Source organism: Oryctolagus cuniculus, chromosome 7 (genome assembly GCF_051225735.1).
Source record: "Oryctolagus cuniculus isolate XC-2025 breed Fujian yellow rabbit chromosome 7, ASM5122573v1, whole genome shotgun sequence".
NCBI classification, from domain to species: Eukaryota; Metazoa; Chordata; class Mammalia; order Lagomorpha; family Leporidae; genus Oryctolagus; species Oryctolagus cuniculus.
The window spans coordinates 145051274-145078928 of NC_142873.1; the positions used below are offsets into that span (position 1 = coordinate 145051274).

Below are 27655 nucleotides of genomic sequence, written 5' to 3' on the forward strand. Positions count from 1 at the left end.
CTCTCAAGGTGAGTGCGGTTTCCCACTCACCTTGACAGAGAAGATATTTGCAGTGTGTCCTGTGTGCATGGAGAGCAGCTTCTTGTGGTGCAGCGGGTCCCACACAATTGTGTGCTGGTCATCAGAACCGGAGGCCAACAAGCTGTAAACAGAGTAAGGGGTCTTATCTCACATCAGGTTCCCCATCCTGTGTTCCCAGACTATTTTGTCTTGAGAATGTTGCATGATTTTTTGAACAGATTAGCTTATTTAAAAACCAGGGCTTGGATGATCCTTCAGCTTACTATTACCTAGGATTAACGGCCTAACTGTGTGCCAGAAAGGACAGACCAACCTTAAGAGCAGAGTGCAGGGGGTATAGCAGGTTAAGACATAGCCTGCAGTGCCGGCATCCCATAGGATGCCAGTTCAAGTCCTGGCCGCTCCACTTCCAATTTAGCTCTCTGCTAATGCACCTGGGAAAGCAGCAGAAGACGGCCCAAGTGCTTGGGCCCCTGCATCCACATGGGAGGCCAGGAAGAAGCTCCTGGCTTCAGCCTGGCATAGCCCCGGCCATTGTGGCCATTTGGGGAGTGAACCAGTGGATGGAAGATCTCTCTCTATATATCACCTTCTCTCTCTCTCTGTAATGCTTCCTTTCAAACAAATAAATAAAACTAAAAAAAAAGACCTGCGGAAAGAAAGGACCCATTCTCCAGCACCCTCTAGGCCTCCCAGTGAATACTCACTCTCCTTTCTCATTCCACTCCAGACAGTTGACACACCCTGAGTGACCCTAGGGGAGCAAATGAAGGGAGACAAGAGAGTTGGTTAGAGGTTGTCATGGGAAACTCAACACCAGGAATTAGAACTGAGTAAGTAAATTGGCTTTTCTCTTCAGTGTTTTCCAAGGGCATGTGAGTGGTTACAACTAACTTAAACTGGCATCTTACAACCTGCAAAGTACTTTCATAGTCAAAATATCACCTGATACAAAGTGTATGGAAGGTGCCAGCATTGGCACAGTGGGTGAGCTGGCATACAAGTGCCAGATGGAGTCCCAGCTGCTCTGTTTCTGATCCAGCTCCCTGCTAATGTGCCTAGGAAAGCAGTGGAAGATGGCTGAGGGCTTGAGCCCTTGCCACCACATGCGAGACCTGGATGGAATTCCAGGCTCATGGCCTTGGCCTGGCTCAGTCCTGGTTATTGTGGTCATTTGGGAAGTGAACCGACAGATGGCAGATCTCTCTTTGTGAGTGTGTTTCTCTGCTCGTAACTCTGCCTCTTAGATAAATAAATATATTTTTTAAAAGTGCAAGGAAAATGTGCATTTATTTTAATTTCATTTATCATGAAGCTTTTAAAATATCCTTATGTCAAAGCCAGCATCACACATGAACACCAGCATCCCACGTGGACACCGGGTTGAGTGCCAGCTGTTCTGCTTCTGATCATGCTTCCTGCTAGTGTGCCTGAGAAAGCAGCAGATGATGGCCCAGTTACTTGAGTCCCTGCCACCTGCGTGGGAGACCTAGATGGAGTTTCAGGCTCCTGCCCAGCCCCGGGAATTGGGGCATTTGGGGAATAAATCACTTAATGGAAGATCTCTGTCTTAAGTCACTTTCTGTTACTCTGCTTTTCAAACAAAGTAAATCTTAAAAAGAAAAACAAAAACTCTTCTATGTCAACAATCCCTTCAAGGGACATCCCTTTAGCCACAGAAAATTTGCTCAGGCGAGTAGCAGACCCACAGGCAGCCAGTCACCTGAGAGGATCCTCCCTCATCTATTCAGCATGTGTGGTTAGAGCCCTGCTGCACGCCAGGCACTGCTCAGATACGAGGGTTACAACAGCTTGCAAATAAAGTCCCCAGGCCTTGGGGCTCACTTTAAGTTGGTGGAGATTGAGAAACATGGAGAAACTGAGGCACTTCACAGCAGCTGGTGAAGTGAAAGCAATAGAGGTAAGTCATGGCACACCTAGAGCTGTGAGGACGCACACTTACACGGTAGAAGGAGAGACTAAGTCACTAGGCATTCCTACATACTGTTCTTTCCACCTCCCTCTGTCCTAATTATGTCCCCACCACAAATCAGACCATGTATTTCAGGAAACATAATCCCATTATCCTTGCCTCAGTGATAGGTTCAGGAACTTGGGCCTAAATGGAACAGGATGTGGCTCTCACTTGGCCACAGGGACAGGACCATAAACAAGCAGGGGCAATTGCTGGGAGCTTCTGAAAGTTCTCATTCTAGTCTCAGTCTATGGAAGAGATGCCCATCTTCCTCTGGATGCTGGGTCTAGACATGGCATACACTTTGAAACCATGAAGGCTGCCAGCAGGAAGGTGAAACCAACACACAAGGAGAGCGGGCCAGGGAATCATGGGATAACGGAGTCTGACCAATCCTGACACTACCCACTCCTGCACTTCTAGTTAAGTGAGCCAATCCATTCAATATTATTTATGACAATTTGAGATGGGCTTTAGTTGTGCCCCAAAGCAACCTGAGGTCTCAATTTACAGGGACTTCCTTCAAGACTGCTAATCAGGGAGGAAGGGGTATCCTCCTATAGGCTCCGCTGTCGCCCTGCTCTAAGGCTCGGTGTCAGCGTGGCTGCTTTTTTCCACCAGACCGAGCCCTGAACAAGCAGGCTCTGTGGATTATGTTTGCTGCATCTGCAAGGCCAGGTATAGGGCCTGACTGGTCTGTTGCCTAAATAAGCAAAAGAGTTCAGTGGGAAGAATTGAGAAATCTGAACAAACCTAATCTCCCAACCGCCAAGTAATAAAAGACCTTTCGTCTACCTTTTCCCCTCTTACCCCTTGCCCGGCAGAGATTCTCATCTGGGTTCTCAGCATAAATACATACGGACATGCATTTCAAGTCCACTGGGCCACTTGCTGACTGAGGCCTCTCACCTCCCATGACCCTTGGTTGAAACCACACATAGGCTTCTAGGCATTCTTTGTGAGTCAGACTCACTTCTGTCTTTAGGCCTCTCATTTTCCCACAGGAGACTGGTGCCTGCAGGGGGTGTCACAGCATCAACCTGGACTCTCACCGAGAGAGACAATGACTCTCACTCTCTGAGGCTTGCAAAAGTCTAGGCACAGTGCTAAGATCAGCACTTGCAGCCATCAACGGCCTCCTACAGATGTTCATGTCCTAATCCTCTGAAACCTGGGAATACATTATTTTAGGTGGCTGAGGGGCCTTTGCAGATATGATTAAGGTTAAGGACCTCGAGAGCATGAGATTATCCTTGATTATCCTTAATTGGAAAACCTTTCTGGCTGCAGAGAATTAAAGAGGTGAGGTTGTGAAAGGGACTGAAGCCAAGAAATGCTGTGGGCTTTGGAAGCTGGGAATAGCAAGGAAAGGGTTCCACTCTACAGCCTCTGGAAAGAACATGGTTCTGCCAACAACCTGAGTGCAGCCTGGTGAGACCTGTGTCAAACCTCCAGTCTACAGAACACTAAGATAATAATTTTGTGCTGTTTGAAGCCAGTTTGTGGTCATTTGTTATACACTTAGATGTCCATTATCTCATCTGAGAAAGAGGTATCATTACTCACTTCAAACAAGAAAAACAACACTCAGAGAGGTTAGGTAACTTGCCTAAGGTGGCACAGTTAACAGTGACAGGATGCAAAGTCTGAACTCCACAGCTCACTCTCAAGTGATATCTGAGAAATGCACTTTAGCTTTCAGAATAACTGTACTCGTCCTCAAAAGTGCAGAAGACACGGGTCACAGTGGACAAATCCGATACTTACCATTCATATTTGCCTGGTAAAAAATAGCTGAAACACAAGTTAATTGGAGAAAGTAAAGAAAGAAGGTCTGGACCTCTACAAAGACAAAATGACTATTATAGAAATATTAATATGAGGCTTACTAACAAGTTAGAATGCACATTTGATAACATACTTGACAATGAACACAGTGTTTAAGAGGAGTTATTTTTGGGTTCGACCATTAAGTCTGGATTGGCTATAGGTACACTCTGAAATCTTGTGGAAGCATTAAATGGAAGAGAACATGCTGGTGACATCAAAGGTAAACAGTGGGTAAATAAAGAAAGGGGGACCAAGTGGAGAGAACTGTTAGAGATGAAAATGTTTCTACTTAGGGTGAGCTTAGCACCCAGGGAGGGGAGGAAACGGGAAGTGTTGCAGGGAAAGAGCCCGCAATAAAAGGTCCAAAGCTCACCTGTGTTCCAAATTATAAGCAACTCTCAGTTCCTACTTAGCCTTATTAAAAATACTGAGTATAATCACTATTTATTATAAGTCTCTAGTCTTTGCTAGGTAGCACAGTACAGAGGAGGAGGAGGCAGGAAGAAGTAATATTACTGACACTGCTTAGAATTGTAGGCGCATAATCATAATAAAAGCCAATGGACTTTCAGTTGGCTTTATTGCTGCTTTTAAATTTTTTTTAATTCGGGCCGGCGCCGCGGCTCACTAGGCTAATCCTCCACCTAGCGGCGCCGGCACACCGGGTTCTAGTCCCGGTTGGGGCGCCGGATTCTGTCCCAGTTGCCCCTCTTCCAGGACAGCTCTTTGCTGTGGCCAGGGAGTGCAGTGGAGGATGGCCCAGGTGCTTGGGCCCTGCACCCCAGGGGAGACCAGGAAAAGCACCTGGCTCCTGGCTCCTGCCATCGGATCAGCGCGGTGCGCCGGCCGCAGCGCGCCGGCCGTGGCGGCCATTGGAGGGTGAACCAACGGCAAAGGAAGACCTTTCTCTCTGTCTCTCTCTCTCTCACTGTCCACTCTGCCTGTCAAAAAAAATATATTTTTTTTTTAATTTAAGATTTTATTTATTTTGAAAGACAGAGCTGCAGAGAGAAAGGGAAAGGGAAGGGGGAGAGAGAGACAGAGACAGAATCTTTCATTAGCTGGTTCACTCCCCAGATGGTCTCAATGACCAGCACTAGGCTAAGCCGAAATTAGATTAATCCAGTCTTCCGCATGGGTGGCAAGGGCACAAACACTTGTGCCATCCTCCACTGCCTTTCCCAGATCATTAGCAGGGAGTTGGATTGGAAGTGGAACAGCCAGGATATGAACTGGCACCCAAATGGGATGCTGGTGTTACAGGCAGCAGCTTTACCCACTACGCTACAATACCAGCCCCCTGCTTTTAAATATCCTGGACACTATGCACCCCCTCACAACCTGTACTACTGCCCCCACCTTGGTAGAACACTGCTAGCTACAGTACTAGATCTTTATATACATGATCCCATTATTACTCCCTTTTTAAGGTGAGCCCAAATCTTAGCAATATTAAATAACCTCTCCAAGGGCACACAAATTGCAAATGTGAGAACCCAGGTGACAGCCAGTCAATATGAGTCCAGAGAATGTATGTGGCTGTGCTGTACTACCTCAAATACCATGCTTACTTCTGCCTATCTTAAAGAGATTTCAGGGGGTTGGCACTGTGGTGCAGCGGGTTAAGCTGCCATTTGCAGTGCCAGCATCCATATGGGTGCTAGTTCAAGTCCCAGCTGCTCTGTTTCCAATCCAGCTCCCTGCTAATGCACATGGGAAAGCAATGGAAGATGGTCTAAGCGCTTGGGCCCCTTCACCCACATGGGAGACCTGGAAGAAGCTCCTGGCTCCTGGCTTTGCCTGGCACAGCCTAGGCTATCGTAGCCATTTGGAGAGTGAACCAGCAGACAGAAGATTTCTCTCTCTGTCTCTCCTCTTTCTCTTTCTGTAACTTTGCTTCTCAAATAAAAAAATTTTTTTAAATTTATTTGAGAGGCAGAGTTACAGAGGAAGGTCTTCCATCCACTGGTTCACTTCCCAAATGGCCACAACAGCCAGAGCTTCGCCAATCCAAAGCCAGGAGCCAGGAGCTAGGAGCTTCTTCTGGGTCTGCCACGTGGGTGCAGGGGCCCAAGCACTTGGGCCATCTTCTACTGCTTTCCCAGGCTGTTAGCAGGGAGCTGGATTAGAAGAGGAGCACCTGGGACTTGAACCAGTGCCCATATGGGATGGCAGTGCTGCAGGGAGAAACTTAACCTACTACAGGCACAGTGCTGACCTCAGTAAGTACATCTTTAAAAAAATTAAAAAAAAAAAAGATTTTTTGGGGTGGGCATTTGGTGAAGCAGTCAAAACAGCACTTAGGACACCTGCATCCCAGATTGGAGTGCATGGGTTTGCATCTTGGCGCCACTTCTGATTCAAGCTTCCTACTAATGCATATCCTAGGGGTGGGGGGCAGCAGGTGACAGCCCAAGTATCTGGGTTCCTGTCACCCATGTAGGAGACTTGGATGAAGTTCTGGGCTCCTAATTTCATCCTGGCTTATCCTTGCCTTTGTAGGCATTTGAGGAGTGAATCAGAGATGAAAGATCTCTCCCTAGTCTCTCTGCCTTTAAGAAAAAATCAAATTTAATAATATTTTTAAAAGATTGCATTGCTGGGGCCGGTGCCGTGGCTCACTAGGCTAATCCTCCGCCTTGCGGCGCCGGCACACCAGGTTCTAGTCCCGGTCGGGGCGCCAGATTCTGTCCCGGTTGCCCCTCTTCCAGGCCAGCTCTCTGCTGTGGCCCGGGAGTACAGTGGAGGATGGCCCAAGTCCTTGGGCCCTGCACCCCATGGGAGACCAGGAGAAGCACCTGGCTCCTGCCATCGGATCAGCGCGGTGCGCCAGCCGTAGCGCACCCGCCGTGGTGGCCATTGGAGGGTGAACCAACGGCAAAAGGAAGACCTTTCTCTGTCTCTCTCTCTCTCACTGTCCACTCTGCCTGTCAAAAAAATAAAAAATAATAATAATAAAAAAAGATTGCATTGCTGGGGCCAGTGCTGTGGTGTAGCAGACACCTGCAGTGCCGGCATCCCATGTGGGCACTGGTTTGAGTCCCGGCTGCTCCACTTCCTGTCCAGCTCCCTGCTAATGTGCCTGGGAGGGCAGCAGAGGATGGCCCAAGTCTTTGGGCCCCTGCATCCACGTGGGAGACCTGGAGGAAGCTCCTAGCTCCTGGCATCAGATTGGTGTAGGTCCACCTGTTGCAGGCATATGGGGAGTGAACCAGTGGATGGAAGATCTCGTTCTCTCTCTCTCTCTCTCTCTCTGCCTCTCCTTCTCTGTCTTTCAAATAAATAAATAAATCTTTAAAAAGAATTCATTGCTGGGGGTGACAGTGTGGCATAGTGGGTAAAGCCATTGTTTGTGGCACTGGCATCCCACCTGTGCATCAGTTCGAGTCCCAGTTGCTCCACTTCTGATCCAGCTCCCTGCTAATATTCCCGGGAAAGCAGCAGCACATGGTCCAAGTGTTTGGGCCCCTGCACCCACATGGGAGACCTAGAAGAAGCTTCTGGCTCTTGAATAGTTCAGCTATGGCCATTGAGGCTGTTTGGAGAGTGAACCAGCGGATGGAAGATCTCTCTCTCTCTCTCTCTCTCTGTATGTGTCTCTGTCTCTGTGTCTCTCCCTCTCTGTAACTCTGACTTTCAAATAAATAAATAAATCTTTATTTTAAAAAAAAGATTCCATTGCTACTATCACATTAGAGATCTGCTGTTTGGCAATTTCCTATAAAGTTAAGGCTGTATCTACCCTCTGACCCAGCAATTCCATCCTAGATATTTTTACTTGCCAGAAATAAACATATTTATATGCATAAAGACTGGTATAAGAGCATTCAAAACTATTTTATTTTTAAAATCTTGTGGCTGGACAGGAGACTGTGGTATATCTACTCACTGGAAAAGACTCAGCAAAAAAATAAAGTAATTATAGATATGCACAACAATATGGATAATATACAAAAACACAGGTGAAACTCAAAAAACATTAGTCAAGCAAAAGACAGACACAAAAGAATATATACCATTCCATTCACATGACATACAAGGAGCAGACAAAATAAATCTGTGAGGACAGAAGCCAGCAAGTGGTTGCTTTAAAGGAGCAGGGATAACTGGAGCAGGGTACAATGAGAACATTCTAAGGTGGAAATATTTGCTACTGGTTGTGAGTGCTAGTTTTACAATTGTCAAAACTCATCTCAATCAATAGTTAAGACCAGGAACTGATTTTATGTGAATCGTACATCAATGACCAAAGACAGAAAACGAGTCTCCACAGCAGCAACGGCAGCAGCCAGCGCACACCAGCCCACCTCACCGTGCCCTGCACCAGCACGGCGCGCCACGCGTGCGTTACACTGCGCTGTCACGGGCAGCATGACTGTTCCCACTTTTCAGAAGAAAAAGTTAATGCATAGCCAGACTGTTAGCCCGTGTTTGGCAGATACCAGAGCTTGACTTTTACCCGTGATGCCTCACTACCTTTTCATTATTTGGAGCAAGTCTCTCTTAGGTCTTAAAGCCTGCTCTGTGCCAGCACTTTGAGTTCAGGAAGACACGGAGTCAGACACATTCGTCTTTCTGCAGCTGGTGGAAGTTGTTTTCTCCTGCTCTTCATACTCGTTAACATTAGCTTCCTCCATGTTAGTATGTTCTCCTCATAGGTATCACTTAATTACTACAGAGTATTTCTCCAAAGGTGAAATTATATTTATTCACCTCTCCCTTAGCGCTGTACACTGAAGATAGTTCTGAGTTTGGTGAACTGATGTGCTTTAAATATCCAGTGGGAGAAGAACATTTACAGGTGACCAAGAGGCCCAGACCACACACACCATGGTTTTTGCATTTGGTTCGGAATAGAGAAAATATGTATTGTAATCCATACTGCTCAGGGAGCTCAGTGTAGAACAGTGTTTTTTTGTGTGTGTGTGTTTTTTTTTTAATTTTTTTTAATTTTTAAATTTTTTTGACAGGCAGAGTGGACAGTGAGAGAGAGACAGAGAGAAAGGTCTTCCTTTGCCGTTGGTTCACCCTCCAATGGCTGCCGCGGCTGGCACGCTGCGGCCGGCGCACTGCGCTGATCCAATGGCAGGAGCCAGGTACTTATCCTGGTCTCCCATGGGGTGCAGGGCCCAAGCACTTGGGCCATCCTCCACTGCACTCCCTGGCCACAGCAGAGAGCTGGCCTGGAAGAGGGGCAACTGGGACAGAATCCAGCACCCCGACCGGGACTAGAACCCGGTGTGCCGGCGCCGCAAGGCGGAGGATTAGCCTAGTGAGCCGCGGCGCCGGCTAGAACAGTGTTTTAAAGTGGGAAACCTTATTAATCAATACAATTTAGAGGGCAACAATGTATCGAAAAGTGGGGTCTAGAGGATCAAAATAATAAAAGTCATTCTTGGGGCCAGCACTGTAGTGTAGCAGGTAAAACCGTGGCCTGCAGTGCCAGCATCCCATATGGGCGTTGGTTCAAGTCCTACCTGCTCCACTTCTAATCCAGCTCTCTGCTATGGCCTGGGAAAGCACTAGAAAATGGCCCAAGTCCTGGGGCCCCTGCACCTGCATGGGAGACCCGGAAGAGGCTCCTGGCTTCAGATGGGCTCAGCTCCAGCTGTTGTGGCCATTTGGGGAGTAGACCAGCAGATAGAAGACCTCTCTCTCTCTGCCTCTCTTCTCTGTGTGTAACTCTGACTTTCAAATAAATAAATAAATAAATCTTAAAAAAAAAAAAGTCATTCTTGCCAGGGAAAAAGTTGGAACCCATTACACTAAAGTATAGAAAAAGAAGAAGCATAGTAACTAGGAAGCCTGCAAATCAGTGTTTACCCTGGGACAATGCAAAGGACTAGAGATCTTTTTGTGCAAATTGTTATTTCATAAGAGGAAGCTGAGAATCTGAGGCTGGTGAGTGAAAGGCAGAATTGTAACATGAAAGAGCTGTCAGGGTTCAGCTCTGACTAGACCCTTTCTAGCTGCATGGACAGTCAGTCACTTAAGGTTCCCAGTGGGTGAGGGCTTGGTGCATTGGTTAAGGCTTCACTTGGGAAGCCTGCATCCCATATTGGAGTGCCTGGTTCAAGTCCCAGTTCAGCTCCTGACTCTAATTTCCTGTTAACGCATACTCAATGAGGCAGCAAGAGATGGCTCAAGTACTTGGGTCCCTGCCACCTAATGGAGAGACTTCAATTTTTTATTTCTGGGCTTCTGGCTTTGGTCTGGCCCAACCCTAGCTCTTGTGTGCATGTGGGGAGTAAACCAGTGTGTAGAAAATCTCTTTATGCCTTTCAAAAAAAATTAAGTTCCCAAAGCCACAGATTTTATTATGTAAACGGAGATGATAATATATCAACTTGACAAGATCTCTGTGAAGATTAAATGAGGTATGCAAGGTGCCTAGCATACTTTGGCAAATGCTGGATTATGCCCTTAGAGCTAGTCCTCAGAAACCCTCTCCTACCAACTTATGTGTGTCCCTTCCAGGTCCCACTATCAATGACCCTTTCACAATAGCTAGGATACTCACACAAGGTGCACACCTTGAACAACCAGACTCCTTTCTACTTATCTATTTTCAAAAAGGATATTTCTTTATTTTATTTTATTTTTATTTTTGACAGGCAGAGTGGACAGTGAGAGAGAGAGAGAGACAGAAAGGTCTTCCTTTAGCGTTGGTTCACCCTCTGATGACTGCTGCGGCCAGTGTGCTGCGGCCAGCGCACCGTGCTGATCCGAAGCTGGGAGCCAGGTGCTTCTCCTGGTCTCCCATGCAGGTGCAGGGCCCAAGTACTCGGGCCATCCTCCACTGCACTCCTGGGCCACAGCAGAGAGCTGGCCTGGAAGAAGGGAAACCGAGACAGAATCTGGCGCCCTGATTGGGACTAGAACCCAGTGTGCCAGTGCCGCAAGGCGGAGGATTAGCTTATTGAGCCGTGGCGCTGGCCCAAAAAGGATATTTCTATAATTATTAAGTTGCTACCTCGAGCAACACTAAACAGATAACTCATTTAAGTATACAGTACTGGGAGAAGAGGGAATAGAACATAGGATAAACATAGAAAGGTCCGTGTTTCCAGCAATATGAGACAAAGCTCTACCATAATAGAGGAAGGAGAGAGATACCAAACAAACCCAGAAGACAGAGATTTCAGGGTTTAAGAGTAAGCTTAAAGGATCTTTTTTTTTTTTTTTTAAAGACTTATTTATTTGAAAGTCAGAGTTATACAGAGAAGGGGAGGCAGAGAGAGAGAGGTCCTCCATCCACTGGTTCACTCCCCAGATGGCTGCAACAGCCAGAGCTGCACCAATCTGAAGCCAAGAGCTAGGAGCTTCCTCTGGGTCTCCCACGTGGGTGCAGGGGCCCAAGGAGTTGGGCCATCTTCCACTGCTTTCCCAGGCCATAGCAGAGAGCTGGACTGGAAGTGCAGCAGCCGGGTCTCCAACTGTGGCCATATAGGATGCTGGCATTGCTGGCAGAAGCTTAACCTGCTACACCACAACGCTGGCCTCTCATGCTCTTTTTTTAAAAGAAGTTAGTAACACTTGGCCCTCTGCTTCCTGTCCTTTCTAGTTGCCATTTTTTTGTGGAAGCTCCACTGAACAGCTCATGACATGCTCTTTGACTTGACCCTGCTAATGTGCCTAGGAAGGCAGTGGAAGATGGCCCAAGTACTTGGGCTTCTGCATCCACTTGGGAGACCCAGAAGAAGCTCCAGGCTCCTGGCTTCAGCCAGATCCAGCCCTGGCCATTGTGGCCACGTGGGGAGTTAACCAGCAGATGGAAGATCTCTCTGCGTCTCCTTCTCGCTCTGTAACTCTACCTTTTAAATAAATGAAAAATAAATCTTTAAAAACAAAAACAAAGGCCGGCGCCATGGCTCACTTGGCTAATCTTCTGCCTGTGGTGCCGCCACCCCGGGTTCTAGTCCCAGTTGGGGTGCTGGGTACTAGTCCCGGTTGCTCCTCTTCTAGTCCAGCTCTCTGCTGTGGCCCGGGAGGGCAGCGGAGGATGACCCGCATGGGAGACTGGGAGGAAGTACCTGGCTCCTGGCTTTGGATCGGCACAGCGCCGGCCGTGGTGGCCATTAGGGGAGTGAACCAACAGAAGGAAGACTTTTCTCTCTGTCTCTCACTGTCTATAACTCTGTCTCTCTCACTGATTAACTCTGCCTTGTCTAAATAAATAAATAAATAAATTTAAAAACAAAAAAAACCAGTGTGAATGAGTCTAGGCAATCAAGATGCAGGTTAAATGCCAGAAAACAATCTGAGCACCCACTAAATTCCAGGTGCTAATATTTCAGATATTTCACTTAAGCTTCACATTACACATATTTATCAGCATGTTTTAAGGTTACACAAGTATGATATTATAACAACAGAATAAGTCCTAAAGGCAAAGGAAATTGTTTAAAGCTCTTCATTCACATTTTATTAACTTAATGATATGATAGTTATCCTAAAGGCAGAATGAATTATCCAGATACTTCCATAAAATCTTTGTTCCTTCTTTAAAATAGCTCAATGTTTCTCAACTTTTAGTGTGTCTAAGAATTACTATTTAGAGGAGTAATGGTTATAGGAATTTAGCTTACTGTGAGTTAGGCTCTGTCCTAATTACCCTTGAAAAATCTATGAAATTGTCCATAAAGTACAATAAATGGGGACAGGCATTTGGTATATCACTTAAGATGTTGCTTAGGACACCTACATTTCTACCAGAGTGCTTGAGTTAGATTCCTGACTCAGCTTCTAGATCCAGCTTCCTGCTAATGTGCATTCTGGAGACAGCAGGGGATGGTTCAAGTAGTTGTGTCCCTTTCACCTACATGGTAGATTTGGGTTGAGTTTCACACTCCTGGCTTTGGCCTGGCCTAGCCTTAGCTGTTGTGGGCATTTGGGGAGTGAGTGGATAGAAGATCCCTGCCTCCCTCCTCTTTCATTCATTTATCTGAATGGCAGAATGTCAGAGAGTGAGAGATCTTCATCCCCTTGTTCACTCTACAAATGGTTATAACAGCTAGGTCTAGGCCAGGCCAAAGTCAGGAGCTGGAAACTCCACCTTGGTCTCTCACATGGGTAGCAGGGGTCCAAGCACTTGAACCATTATCTGCTGCCTTCCCACGTGCATTAGTAGGGAGCTGGATCAGCAGTAGAGCATCTGAGACTCACTGGCACTCCAATATGGAATGCTGATGTTGCAAGCAGCAGCTTAACTTGCTGTGCCAAAATGCTGGACCCATGGAAGATTCCTTTCTTTTATTTTTCTTCCTTGCCTTTCTAATAAATAAAATATATTTCGCCTTCTATATGTTTTCTGAGTTTTTATCTGTTGTCTATGCCTCCAGGCTGTCATTACTTAATCTTTTCTTAAGATATTTATTTATTTACTTGATATGTATAGTTATAGACAGAGAGAGAGAGGGAGAGACAGACAGGTCCTCCATCCACTGGTTCACTCCCCAGATGGCTGCAATGGCTGGATCTGGGCAGATCTGAACCCTGGAACCTGCTTTCTCCGGGTCACATGAGTGGCAGAGGCCCAAGCACCTGGGCCATCTCCCACTGCCTTCTCAGGCCATAGCAGAGAGCTGGATTGGAAGAGGGGCAGGCAGGACTAGAACTAGTGCCAATCTGGGATGCTGGCACTGCAGGAGGAGGCTCAGTCCGCTACACCACAGCATAGGCCCCTACTTAATCTTTATTTTTTTTTTAAGATTGTTTATTTTATTTGAAAGGCAGAGTTGCAGAGTCACACAGAGAGAAAGAGAGGTCTTCCATCTACTGGTTCACTCCCCAAGTAGCCGCAACGGCCAGAGCTGGACCGACCAGAAGCCAGGAGCTTCTTCCAGGTCTCCCATGCAAGTGCAGGGGCCCAAGCACTTGGGCCATCTTCTACTGCTTTCCCAGGCCGTAGCAGAGAGATGGATCGGAAGTGGAGCAGCCAGGACTTGAACCAGTGCCCATATGGGATGCAAGCACTGCAGGCGGTGCCTTTACCTGCTACACCACAGCACCAGCCCCCTACTTACTCTTTTTAACTGTTATTTAAGCACTTGCTATATGCTAGGCATTCTTTTTTGGTTTGTCCATTGAGCTTTTATTTGGACGCGCATGTTACATCCCTAGAAAAAGAATCTCAGGTTTTTCTCTCCTGTCTGTTTTCATCCTGCTTCTTCATGGGCCATGATGCCAGCTGAGGTTGTCAGTACAATGAAACCAAACTGGTGGGAAGGAAGTAGATTATTCTGCCATTTTTCTAGATCTTTCAACTGCACGTCAAATCTGGGGCTGATCACTCCATACTTGTTTAACCTGCCAGTGAGGTTCACAACAATCTTCCCAGCTCTATGATCACCAATGACTTCAAATTTGCCAATGTAACCATGCTTCATCATCACAATTCATTATCACAATTCGAAACCTGATGATGATTTTGGAGCATGGTCTTATAAGAACCTGGTGTTTGCCTCTTTTCTCGGCACTGTTGATGCTCTTGAGAGCATCAGCCAGGACGTTCATGCGCACCATTGTGGCAGCATGGTAAGAAGGTGGAAAGAGCGCTAGGCATTCTTATACATGCAAAGGATACTGTGGTGGGGCTGACGCTGTGGCGTAGTGGGTAAAGCCACCATCTGCAGTGCTGGCATTACATATGGGCACTGGTTCGAATCTTGGCTGCTCCACCTCCAAACAAGTTCTCTGCTATGGCCTGGAAAAGCAGTAGAAGATGGCCAAAGTGCTTGGGCCCCTGCACTTGCGTGGGAGACTCCGAAGAAGCTCCTGGCTTTGGATCGGTATAGCTCCAGCTGTTGTGGCCAATGGGGAGTGACTCAGCAGATGGAAGACCTCTCTTTCTCTGCCTCTGCTTCTCTGTAACTCTGCCTTTCAAACAAATAAATAAATCTTAAAAAAAAAAAAAAAAGTGGGCTGGCACCACGGCTCACTAGGCTAATCCTCCGCCTTGCGGCGCCGGCATACCGGGTTCTAGTCCCTGTCAGGGCGCCGGATTCTGTTCCGGTTGCCCCTCTTCCAGGCCAGCTCTCTGCTGTGGCCCGGGAGTACAGTGGAGGATGGCCCAAGTCCTTGGGCCCTGCACCCCATGGGAGACCAGGATAAGTACCTGGCTCCTGCCATCGGATCAGCACGGTGCGCCGGCCACAGCGCGCCAGCCGCGGAGGCCATTGGAGGGTGAACCAACGGCAAAGGAAGACCTTTCTCTCTGTCTCTTTCTCTCACTGTCCACTCTGCCTGTCAAAAAAAAAAAAAAAAAAAAAAGAGAGAGAGAGAGAGAATACTGTGGTAAAGAAGACAGAGAAGGCTGGCGCTGCGGCTCAATAGGCTAATCCTCCGCCTGCGGCGCCGGCACCCCGGGTTCTAGTCCCAGTCGGGGTGCCAGATTCTGTCCCAGTTGCTCCTCTTCCTGTCCAACTCTCTGCTGTGGCCCGGGAGTGCAGTGGAGGATGGCCCAAGTGCTTGGGCCTGCACCTGCATGGGAGACCAGGAGAAGCACCTGGCTCCCAGCTTCGGATCAGTGCGGTGTGCCAGCCGCAGCAGCCATTGGGGGGTAAACCAACGGTAAAGGAAGACCTTTCTCTGTGTCTCTCTCTCTCACTGTCAACTCTGCCTGTCCCCCAAAAAAAAAAAAAAAAAAAAAAAGACAGAGAAGGCTAGCACAATGAGGAGTCAGATAAGTTACAGGCATGACTTCTCTGAAGCATATAAAAAGTAGCAGTGGGACATACTTTAGACATGGTGGCTAGTGGCTGGGAAAGCCTCTCTGAGGAAGGGATATCTGAGGTGAAATCTAAATGCAGAGAAGCAGTAGTCACACAGAGACCTGAAGGGAAAGCACTCCCAGCTGGAGAACCAGCACCAAGGCAGCGACAGTCTGGGTCTGCTGCAGCAATAGAATGGAAGACAGCAGTGACAAAGGGACCGGACAGGATGAGCTTAGGCCTGAATCCGAGGGTTTCTTATAGGCTATGGCATGAAGATTCAGGAAGCCAGGAACTGGCTTGGTCTTACTGCTGTATTCATCTCCTTGCGACTAGAACATTCCTGGAATATAAAAGACAATTCAGTATTTTCTGAATATATGACTGAATTAATGAATGGCTCTTTCTCTGGCCCTCTGGTGTGTCAAAGCATGAAGGGCCAGATAGTAGATATTTTAGGTTTTGCAGGCCATATGGTCTGTCTGAACTACTCGATTCTGCTGTTGGATCTCTAAAGCAGACATAGACAATACATAAATGAATGAGGGTAGCTGTGTTCCAATAGAAGTTTATTTATAAAAACAGGTGGCAATAGATTTTAAATGCATATGGAAATGCAAAGGCCCTAGAATAGCCAAAACAATCTTGAAAAAGAAGAACAAAGTTGGAAGACTCACACTTCCCGATTTCATAACTTAGTAAAATGCTGCAGCAAAGGCAATGGTGTGGTACTAGTATAAAGTCAGACATCTATGTACATCAACAGAATAGATGAGAGTTTATAAATAAACCATACATTTATGATCAACTGATTTCTGATAAGAGTGCCAAGATAAATCAATAGCAAAAAAACAAACAAACAAACAAACAAACAAAAAAAAACAAAAAACACACCCAAAAAGCAAACCAACAAAAAAAAAAAGTCATTTCAACAAAAGGACTTGGACAACTGGATATCCACATGCAAAAGAATGAAGCTGGATACCTACCTCACAACATATATAAGAATTAATTCAAAATGGATCAAAAATCTACATGTAAGATCTAAAACTATGAAGTTTTTAGAAGAAGACAAGCATTTAAGTCTTCATGACCTTGGATTTGCAGTGGTCTCTTAGATCCAAGACCATAAGCACAAATGACAAAAAAAATAAATTTAACTTTTTAAAATTTGAACTCTGGGGGGCTGGTGCTGTGGTGTGGCAGGTAAAGAGCCTCCTGAAGTGCCAGCATCCCATATGGGCATCTGAGAAAGCTGCAGAAGATGGGCCAAATCCTGGATGCCTGCACCCATGTGGGAGACCCAGATGAAGCTCCAGGCTCCTGGCTTTGGACTGGCCAAGCACCAGCTGTTGCAGCCATTTGGGGGTTGAACAAGTGGAGAGAAGACTTCTCTCTCTGTGTCTCCCTCTGTCTCTTTGTAACTCTGCCTTTCAAGTTAATGAATAAATAAATAAACCCTAAAATAAAATAACCCTGTGATTTCCCAATTCCCAGCTCTGGCTTCTCTGCCTAATAATAATAATACTCCACAGAAACAACAACAAAAGTCCTTAAAAACAAAAGTAAAAACTGATGGGGCAGGTATTGTAGCACAGCAGGTCAAGCTACTGCTTGGGATGCCCACACCCCATCCTGGAGTGATGGTTTGAATCCCACCTACTCCATTTCTGCTAATGTATCCTAGGAGGCAGGAGATGACGGCTCAAGGGCTCGGGTCTAGCCCACTCACATGGGAGACCCGGATGGAATTCTGGGCTCTTGGTCTCAACCTGGTCTGGTTCTGGCTATGCAGGCATTTGGGTAATGAACTAGCAGATAAATCTCTTTCTTGCTCTGTCTCCCCCTCTCTCTGTTCATTCTGCTTTTCAAATAAATAAACAACTTTGTCTAAAAATAAATAAATAAACAACCAGAGACTTACATAAAAAGCAAACAAACAGGTAGCAGTCTGGTTTTGGCCCACAGGTTGTAATTTGCTGACCTCTTATTTATTTTCTTGTTTTATTTACTTATTTATATTTGAAAAGCAGAGAGATAGAAAAAGAATAAGAGACAGACAGACAGCTCCCATTTGCTGGTTCACTCTTCAAATGCTTCTAGCAGTCCTCAAATGCCTAAGTCAGGCTGAAGCCAACAGCTAGAACTCAATCCAGATCTCCCACGTGGGAGGCAGAGACCCAAGTACTTGAGCCATCACCTGCTGCCTCCCAAAGTGCACATTAAAACCAAAAGCCCTCTGCCAAGTCTGTTAGCATCATGTTACATTATGCCTATGGAACTGTTCTGCTTTACCAATTCAGTTCAAAAAGGAAAATCAACCTAGTTTGATTTAACTTGCTTCCATAAATACATAACTTGAATTTATGCTTAAATTACATAAGAATGAAAATAGAAACAAAAAGCCATGCAGCCAGATAGACAATTAGCCCTCTACATCCATGAGTTCTGCCCATGGATTTAAACCAACTGTGGACTGAAAATGTAATTCGGACTATGATGGTCGAGTCTATAATGAAGGTTTCACATTTAGCATTCTCACCCAAACACAGGTTAACTATTATCTTCACAGCACTTACAGTATTGCATCAGGCAATCTAGAGATGGTTTAAAGCATACAGGAAGATGTGCACACGCAAATACAACATCATTTTTTATAAGGGATTTGAATATCCTTTGGGTATCCGTGGGGGTTCTGGAACTAATTCTCCACCCACCTACTTCTAGATACTAAGAAGGATAATATTAAGAAAACTAATAAGGCAAGGAAGTAAATCTATTAAGCCAGTAACTATTAAGCCCTTTAAAAATAGTAGACACATGTGGCTGGCTTTGTGGCACAGCAGGTTAAGCTGCCATCTGTGATGCTGGCATTCCATATCTGAGCTGTGGTTCAAGTCCTGGTTGTTCCACTTCTGATCCAGCTCCCTGCTAATGCACCTGGGAAGGCAGCAGGTGATGGCTCAAGGGCTTGGGCCCCTGCCACCCATGTGGGAGATCCAGATAGAGTTCCTGGCTCCTGGCTTTGGCCTGGCCCAATAGTGCCCATTGTGGCCATTTGGGGAATAAACCAGGGGGTGAAAGATCTCTCTCTGTATTTCTGCCTTTCAAATAAATAAAATAAGTCTTAAAAAAAAAAAAAATAGGGGCCAGCGCTGTGGCATAGTGGGTAAAGCCACTGCCTATGGTGCCAGCATCCCATACGGGCGCCGGTTTGAGTCCTGGCTGCTCCACTTCTGACCCAGCTCTCTGCTATGGCCTGGGAGCGCAGCAGAAGATGGCCCAAATCGCTGGGCCCCTGCACCCGCATGGGAGACCCAGAAGAAGTACCTGGCTCCTGGCTTTGGATTGGCTAATCTCCAGCCATTGTGGCCATTTGGGGAGTGAACCAGCAGATGGAAGATCTCTCTCTCCCTCCCTCTGCCTCTCTGTGACTGTGCCTTTCAAATAAAATAAACAAATAAAAAAAAAAAAAAGTAAAAACAAAACAGACATGTGATTGAGGTGGAAACAATAAGAACTTTGGAGCCAGAAAGGCTTGACATAAGCTTATTAATCTTATTTCCACCACTTACATACCCTCAGGAATGCTCAGTTTAGAGCAGTAAACTCACCCAGTCAACATGAGCTAGCACAGGTAAAAAGAGGGGTGTGGAATGAGTGCTCTGCAAAGATGATCAAGGGAAATGGGAAAGTGGTTTGGTTTTATAGAGGAGAACAGGGTGGAATTAGTCCCAGTTAACATCAAATTACAATTTTCTAAGCTCAATTTCCCTTCTCACTCTTACTCATTTCTCAGCATTAGAACAGTTCTTTGTATTTCTTTCTTTCTTGTTTAGATTGATTTACTTGAAAGGCATAGTGACAGGGAGAGAGATCTATCCACTGGGTCACTTTCCAAATGGCCTCAACAGCTGGGCTCCACGCACTTGGGCCATCCTCCACTGTCTTCCCAGGCTCAGTAGCAGCTCCACTCCTAGATCCCGATACCTGCCTCACAGGAAGCAGCTTAACCCACAGTGAGACAGTGTTAACTTAAGCTATCAATTTTCTTAATCAACGTGTTTTACTTAATGAACATTTATTTTTTAAGATTTATTTATTTATTTGAAAGTCAGAGTTACACAAAGAGAGGAGAGGCAGATGGCTGCAACAGCCGGAGCTACACCGATTCGAAACCAGGAGCCAGGAGCTTCTTCCAGGTCTCCCACATGGGTACAGGGGCCCAAGGACTTGGGCCATAGCAGAGAGCTGGATTGGAAGTGGGGCAGCCGGGTCTCGAACCGGTGCCCAAATGGGATGCCGGCACTTCAGGCCAGGGCATTAATCCACTGCATCACAGTGGGTTAATGAGTATTTTTAAACAAATTCAAGTACGTAAAATGTTGCAAGAATAATGCATGAACACCCATATACACACTTCACCTAATTTATTGTTAATATTTCTTACTTGCTTTCTTTCCCTCTCTCTTTCTCTCTCCACCTACATACTTGAAAGCACTTTTCTACCTGAACCATTTGAGAACAAGTTGCAGATTTTAAGACCCTTTATACTTTTTTTTTTTTTTGACAGGCAGAGTGGACAGTGAGAGAGAGAGAGAGAGAAAGGTCTTCCTTTGCCATTGGTTCACCCTCCAATGGCTGCTGTGGCCGGCGCGCTGCGGCCGGCGCACCGCGCTGATCCAATGGCAGGAGCCAGGTACTTCTCCTGGTCTCCCATGGGGTGCAGGGCCCAAGCACTTGGGCCATCCTCCACTGCACTCCCTGGCCACAGCAGAGAGCTGGCCTGGAAGAGGGGCAACCGGGACAGAATCTGGCACCCCAACCAGGACTAGAACCTGGTGTGCTGGCACCACAAGGCGGAGGATTAGCCTAGTGAGCCGCGGCGCCAGCCAAGACCCTTTATACTTTAGTTTCTTTGTTCTTTTATTTAACCAGAACATAGTTATCAAAAAATAGGAAGTTCAGCATTGAAAGAACACTACTAGTATCTAGTGTCTGCCACTTTCTGAGTAGTGTCCTTTTAATTTTCCTGATCCAGGATTCAATCTAGGATCCCACACTGCATTTAGATGTAATTTCCTCTTTAGTCTCTTTTAACCTGGAACAGCTCCTCAATCTGCTTTTTTTTTTTTTTTTTATGACATTGACATTTTTGAAGAATATATCAGCTGTGCTAAAGAAACGTCTCAGTTTGGATTTGGCTCATCCGTTCCTCAGGATCAGATTCAGGCAATGCATTTCGACAGAAGTACTATCTCGTGATTTTGTATCTTTACTGCACAGGATCAGTTGCCATCTGATGTCTGTCTGTCTTGGTTCAAGTGGTACCTTCACTATAACATATTATTTTACCCTGTTATCTGGGAAAAAATACTTCACATCGGGCAAATACTCCATCCATCAAATTTTCACTCTGTGGTTTTAATCACCCATTGATTATTCTAGCCTGAATCATTCATTGGCATGGTGATTTTCTAATTCTATCATCTCTATTTAGTGGCTGGCATTCTATTAAAACAAAGTGTACCCCCTACCCAGTACAGACTCATATTTTTTATTCAGGGGTTTTAAAATCATTAGTGTCATTATTCACCCTGATGCTTAAATTAGTCCAGATTTGGCTAGTAACACCCTTCAAGCTCCTGTGTCCTTTGCCTATATCCTTATAATTTTTCAGTTTTTCGTTATCTCCTAGCACAAGATGTTACAGATGCATTCTGTCCCAGCCCTAGAACCAGTTATTTCTCCAAGGACTCCTGTTTCCTTTTACTGGGGAATGATATTTAGAATCTAGTAACTCAGAACTACTGAGGTACCATTGCTTCCAGGCCTTTCCAGTGGCACAGCTGGACATGATACACGACTGTGGTCCTGAGTTCACACTGAGACTCTTTCCAGTTTTAGTATATGTGCTGCTGAAGCAAGCACACACATTGAGACTTCTCATTCCACTGCAACGCCCGAGTTCTTTGCTGTTCCCTATTCCTGTTTGAATTTCCCTTCTCCCAGTGAAAGCTCTGGCTCCCAACATTGATGTTTACTTATTTACCCAATTCTACAACACACAGAAAATAGTTACAGAATCATTAGAGATATACCACTACAAATAACAAAACCATCGGGTTCAAGATTTCTTTGAAGATCATTTTGCCTTCACATTGCAAATATACAGTCCACAGTCAGAGTGCTATGTTAAAAATGACATTAGTTGATATCCCCCTTCCCATCTTTGCTGACTTAATTTGACTTTTTTTGAATATGTAGAAATAATGACTGTAAAAGTGAAACTTACAAAGAGGTCCAGAGAAGGGTTACTCCCTTTTCTCTACCCCGCCACCTTATGCCTCTCCTCCAGTCCTGGAAGTGACTAAGTTCATTCACTTCCACTTATCCATCTTGTGCTTCTGTTTGCAAAATATACGCAGGTACTTTCTTGTCACACTACACACTCCCCAAGGTCAATCACAACTCAACTTTCACAGCTCCAACGTACACAGTACTCATTACAGCCAAATCAACACCTCTAGCATACAACTCTCTCCTAAACTCAAACCCAAATACCCCAACCAGCTCTCCAGACAGCACTAATGGACAATCCACACCCAGAGCTCCAGAACATCCAACACCAAGCACGTTACCTTCCCCTCAAACCTGCTCCTCCTCCAGCGCCCCCTAACTTAGCAACTGATACCACCTTCTGTGCTGCCACTAGAGCCAGAAACGTGACTTCATCTTTTACTCCTCTTTTTTCCTACCTTTCCACATCCAGTCACCAAAAATTCTATTAATTCTACTTCTTAAATGTCTCTCAAAGGGCCAGCACTGGTATAGCAGGTTAAGCCGTCACCTGCAGCGCTGGTTCAATCCCAGCTGCTTCACTTCCGACCCAGCTCCCCGCTAATGTGCCTGGGAAGGCAGTGGAAGATGGCCCCAGTGCTCAGGACCCTGCACTCAAGTGGGAGACCCAGAGGAAGCTCCTGTTTCAGCGTGGCCCAGCCCTGGAGTTATGGCTATTTGGGGAGTGAACCAGTGGTTGGAAGACCTCTCTCTGTCTCTCCCTCTCTCTTTCCCTTCAAATAAATAAAATCTCAACAAAATCTCAAATTTAGTGATTTCTTTCCATGCAAACCATCAGTATTTTAGTTCATTAGATCACTCATTACATCCTCCTGAATCACTGTGATGGCTGCTTACTTGGTTCTGGCTAGCTCCAGTTTAAAGTCCTACAATCAGTTTTTCATTCTGAAGCCAAGATGAATTTTTTAAAAATACAACTGATCACGTTGTTCCTAAAGACCCTTCAATGAGTGCCCCAGTGTCTTTTTTTTTTTTTTTTTTTTTTTTTGGACAGGCAGAGTGGACAGTGAGAGAGAGAGACAGAGAGAAGGTCTTCCTTTGCCGTTGGTTCACCCTCCAATGGCCGCCGCGGCTGGCGCACTACGGCTGGCGCACCGCGCTGATCCGATGGCAGGAGCCAGGTACTTATCTTGGTCTCCCATGGGGTGCAGGGCCCAAGGACTTGGGCCATCCTCCACTGCACTCCCTGGCCATAGCAGAGAGCTGGCCTGGAAGAGGGGCAACCGGGACAGAATCCGGCGCCCCGACCGGGACTAGAACCCGGTGTGCCGGCGCCGCAAGGCGGAGGATTAGCCTAGTGAGCCGCGGCGCCGGCCCCCAGTGTCTTTAAGACTGCAGTCTTCAACACAGCTTCTAATATCCTTCATTTTGAACATCTCTGTCACACCTCAGCAGCCTCATCTGTCATACCTCTCCCAGCTGGAGTCTGACCATTTGTCCTCTTGAACTCAGTACCCTCTACCCTCTCCTGAATCACTCACATACTGTTTGAGTCTGGGACATTTTCTCTTGCTATCCCGCCCAAGCTAGTTAGCTCCTCCCATCCATCTTTCAGGTGTCAGCCAAGACATTTTTCTCATCTCAGGGGCTGAACTGAGGTCTTTGTGGTCTATCATGTTGCACTCATCTGTGAAATCTCTCAGAATAATGATGGTCACAATGGGGTTGGGGAGAGAACATTTGTTGAGTGTTAGGCTTGATATAAGAGTGAAGGAGTATGACAGCAGTATAAACTAATACAAACTCCACAGCAGGCAATTTTGGTCATATTTATCAAAATCACAGATGCATACACCCTCAAGATGTACTAATCCCACTCTGGGTATTTGTCTTACAGATATATACCCATGTGTGCCAAATGATATTGCATGGAATAACCTGTATAGACAATAGAGCAGAAGTAAACTACATGTCCACTGGTAAGTGCAGTTGAAACAAATTACGGTGCATTCACACAACACTCTGAATCCATGAAAGAAGTAGTCATTAGAAATATCTTTATGTGTTGATATAAAGTAATGGGAAAAATACATTTGAGAGGCAGTGAAAAAGAGCTCCCATCCACTCTCCAAATGCCTACAACAGCCGAGACTGGGCCAGGCTGAAGCCAGGGGCTGGGAACTCAACCTGCATCTCCCATGTAGGTGGCAGGAGCCCACCTGCTTCAGCCATCACTACTGCCTCTCAGAGTCTGCATTACAAGAAGCGGGAGTTGGGAGACAGAGTTGGGTATCAAACTCAGGTACTCTATTACGGGGCATGGGTGTCTTAACTTCCAGGCTATATGCCTGCCATTAACATTTTAAGACAAAATAATTTAATGAAAAGAGTGACATTGTTTTCCATTAAAAAAAAAAAAGATTTATGGCGGTTGCATTCTGGCCCAGCTGTAACTCTGACTTTAAAATTAATCAATCAATCAGTTTTTTTTTTTTTAAAGGAGGCAGGGAGGGAGGGATAAAGGGAGGAAAGAAGAGAAGCAGATCTTCAAGACACTGGTTCACATTCCCCAGATGGTTACAGTAGTCAAGGCTGGACCAAGCTGAAGCCAGAAGCCTGGAATCCCATCTAGGTCTCCCAGGTAGGTGGCAGGGGCTCACTACTTGGGCTGTGATCCTGCTGCCTTTCTAGGTACGTTAGCAGGAAGTTGCACTGGAAGCAGAATAGCTGGGCTCATACCTGCACTCTGATATGGTTTGCCAGTGTTGCAAGCAGTGACTGAACCTGTTAACCTACAATACCAGCCCCTTTTTTCCATTTGTGCAAACTTCTTCAAAGTCTAACTAAAGGAAGACTGCTTCCAGGAGTCATAACTACTTGGTAAACAGAGAAAATGGTTACTGTCTTGTCTTGTCTACAGGCAGCTGGTATAGTGCAGCAATGCCTATGATGCCAGCATCTTGTATGAGGTTGGTTTGAGTCCCAGCTGCTCTACTTCTGATCCAACTCCCTGCAAATGCACCTGGGAAAGCAGCAGCAGATGGTCCAAGTGCTTGGGCCCCTGCCACCATGATGGAGTTCCTGGCTCCTGGTTTCAGCCTGGCCCAGCCCTGGCTGTTGCAGCCATCTGGGGAGTGAACCAGCAGATGGAAGATCTCTATCTCTCCTTCTCTCTCTGTAATTCTGCCTTTCAAATAAATAAATATTATGTTTAAAAAAATATAAGTCAATGCAAAGTATGATTACAATTATGCAAAAATGTGGGCAATAAAGAGGAAGTATATAAAATATTAACAATAATTGCGGAGGTCAGAATAAGTAGTGATTTCCCCTCTTTTTTATATTACTATTAATGTAGTTATATTTTATAAGTAAAGTTTATAATTTAAAGAAAGCAATAATAATCCATAATCTCATAACTCAAGATAATATCACTAATATTCAATGAATTTCTTTCTAGTCTTTTCTAAGATCAATTTAATCACTTGTGAATACTAACCTAAAGGAAAGAAGATTCTTACTCAACCTTCACATGATACTAAGTTGGGTAAGACAGCTAAAAGTTGGATTCAAACCACGGTCTTGAAAGAGGAACAAGAACAGAACTAACACTATGGAGTGTCTATGTCAGACACAATGACCAAGCTGACCATCTGGACCAAAGGTCTGGCTTTTCTGTGGACTGAGCAAGGAAAACCTGAACAAGGTTCTTAGCCATTCTAAATTTGTTCTTTTCGTTTGTTTTCTGAAATACCAAAACAACAACAACAAAAATATATACACACACACAAAACCCACAATAACCTATTCCCTATGCATATCCCCACAGCATTGCTTTGAAGATAAATGAGAAAGTGTATATGCGTGTGCTTGGTGTGTGTGTGTGCATGTGTATGTATAGGAAAACATTTTGTGAATTTTAAATTACTGTATACAGATAAGAATCATTACTGTCCAAGTCATTAGTAAAAAGAATGATATGAAATTCAAACTTTTTCCAAGCACAAAACAAGTAATATAACAAATAATTTTTTGTGATCATGTTAATTACTGATCTCGATTCAGATTTAGCTGTCTAATAAAATGAGATAACTTGCAGGTATAACCCGTGAAGAAAAATGTATTTGGGTCTTGAATAATGCCAAGATGATTCTCTGCAGGCAGAGGAGAGCAGGCTGGATCTCTTACCTGCAGCTCTGCTTCCAGGCCCAGCCGCCGGATAAAGGGGTCAGTGACATGGTAACGCCGCTCAAAGCTCAGGGCGCCCCGCTCCTGGGGGACAGAAACAAACTCACGGTTACATGGACTCAACTCAACAAGGTTTACTATGTGCCTATTAGATATTGAGTCCCATGCTAGGCATCACAGGAGCTAGAAAAGATAACAAGGAGCTGGCCTGTAGGAGCTTGCACTATTCCTGGGAGGGATTAGAGAACAGAAAAAAGTATACTAATTAAGCACTAAATTGTGCTGTTGAGTTAAGGGGGAAGGTGAGCATCACTTTAGAATACAATGTAAGGAAAAAACAACCTGCTGATTCTGTCCTCATTCTTAGGGGCCATCCAGTCTGATCAAATCACACACACACAGACACACACACACACACAGCTCACAAAGCTAAAAGAATTCAAAGATGCAGGGGAAATGTACAAAACATGTAGACTAATGTGACTCATGAGGCACACACTCAATTCTAATGGTGACCATAGCTCAGGCTGCATTCTAATAAAAATTCTCAATCAAAAAAATTTTCAATGCTTAACTTTTTGCAAGAACTTTCTCATGTTTAGATTTCATTCTCCGTATCTGCTAGCAAGCAGACGGGCATTATCATCACTTCACAGAGAACTGAGGCACAGGGAGGTAAAAGGCCTAGTCCTAGGGAGTTAAAGCAGTGGTGAGAGTCAGCTCCAGACTCCAGCTGAGGTTCTTTAGTGCATCCCACCTTGGTTGAGTCGATCCATTGAACCTCTGTGCCTCCACTTCTAAGGGTTTTCCCTTACAAATCCTGGGGCTCTCGTATTGACTTGAGGACCCCTCTTCCATTCATCTCATTGGCATCAGGTTGTATTCTACATATAGACTGCAAAGGACAGGCTTTAGTACGGTGAACCTTTAGTAGAGAAAGAATCTAAGAATTGGGACTAAGCCTCTCCTGGATTCTAGTTTATGTACAGCTCAGCAGCTGGAGCAACGTGAGGAAGCTCTCTGCACTTACTCTGCAAGCTCCTACCAACACACGGGTGTGCAAGCCCATGCACAACACGCTGATGGCCCCTCCCCCTCACTGGCCCACATTAATCTCAGCTGCCCAGGTGCAAGTGCTCAGACTCAGAAGTCTCCACAAAGCTCATGCTTTCGGATAGAAGAAGATGGGGGAGGCAAGAGGCCCTGATTCTAGTTCCAGGTCTGCTGCTTAACTAGCTATGTGACTTCAGGCAAATAATTAACTCTAGGTCTCATTTTTTTTTCATCAGTAAAATGCAGCTGTGGGGGAGAATGCTCTGGTTCAAAGATCTGCGCTGCTTACCTTGATCTGCCTGCGGATGAGGTCTCTAGTTATGTTGACTTTTGCCATCTTCTCTTAATGGGTTCAACAGAAGGAAACTATAGAAGAATCTTCAGGACCCTTGAGCATTCCAGCCAAGCCCAGGTCCACAAGACACACATTTAATTACCTGAAGGCGGAGGGCGGGAGGGAAAATCAAACCTTGTGAGATAGTAAGAGGTGACTTCAGAGCCCTGATTCTGCCCCTTGAAACAGAAAACCAACCCACCCAGTGGTCTGGCTATTGCGGTAATTTATGGCATGATGAGC

General features: G+C 45.6%; 1 protein-coding gene and 1 pseudogene across 3 annotated transcripts in view; both read right to left on the bottom strand.

Annotated features, from left to right (window-relative positions):
* WDTC1 (WD and tetratricopeptide repeats 1) overlaps positions 1-27655 on the bottom strand; it is an 82338-nt gene that overhangs the window by 18129 nt on the left and 36554 nt on the right. For all 3 annotated transcript variants that reach the window (XM_089301248.1, XM_089301247.1, XM_089301246.1), the window contains exons 2-5: positions 27368-27515; positions 26026-26109; positions 729-775; positions 31-142 (exon numbers count right to left, since the gene is read on the bottom strand). In XM_089301248.1, the coding sequence (XP_089157374.1) occupies positions 31-142; positions 729-775; positions 26026-26109; positions 27368-27415 (291 nt within the window). In that variant the 5' untranslated portion in view covers positions 27416-27515. The remainder of the gene's footprint in view (positions 1-30; positions 143-728; positions 776-26025; positions 26110-27367; positions 27516-27655) is intronic.
* Positions 13945-14491, bottom strand: LOC149125775 (small ribosomal subunit protein uS8 pseudogene; annotated as a pseudogene).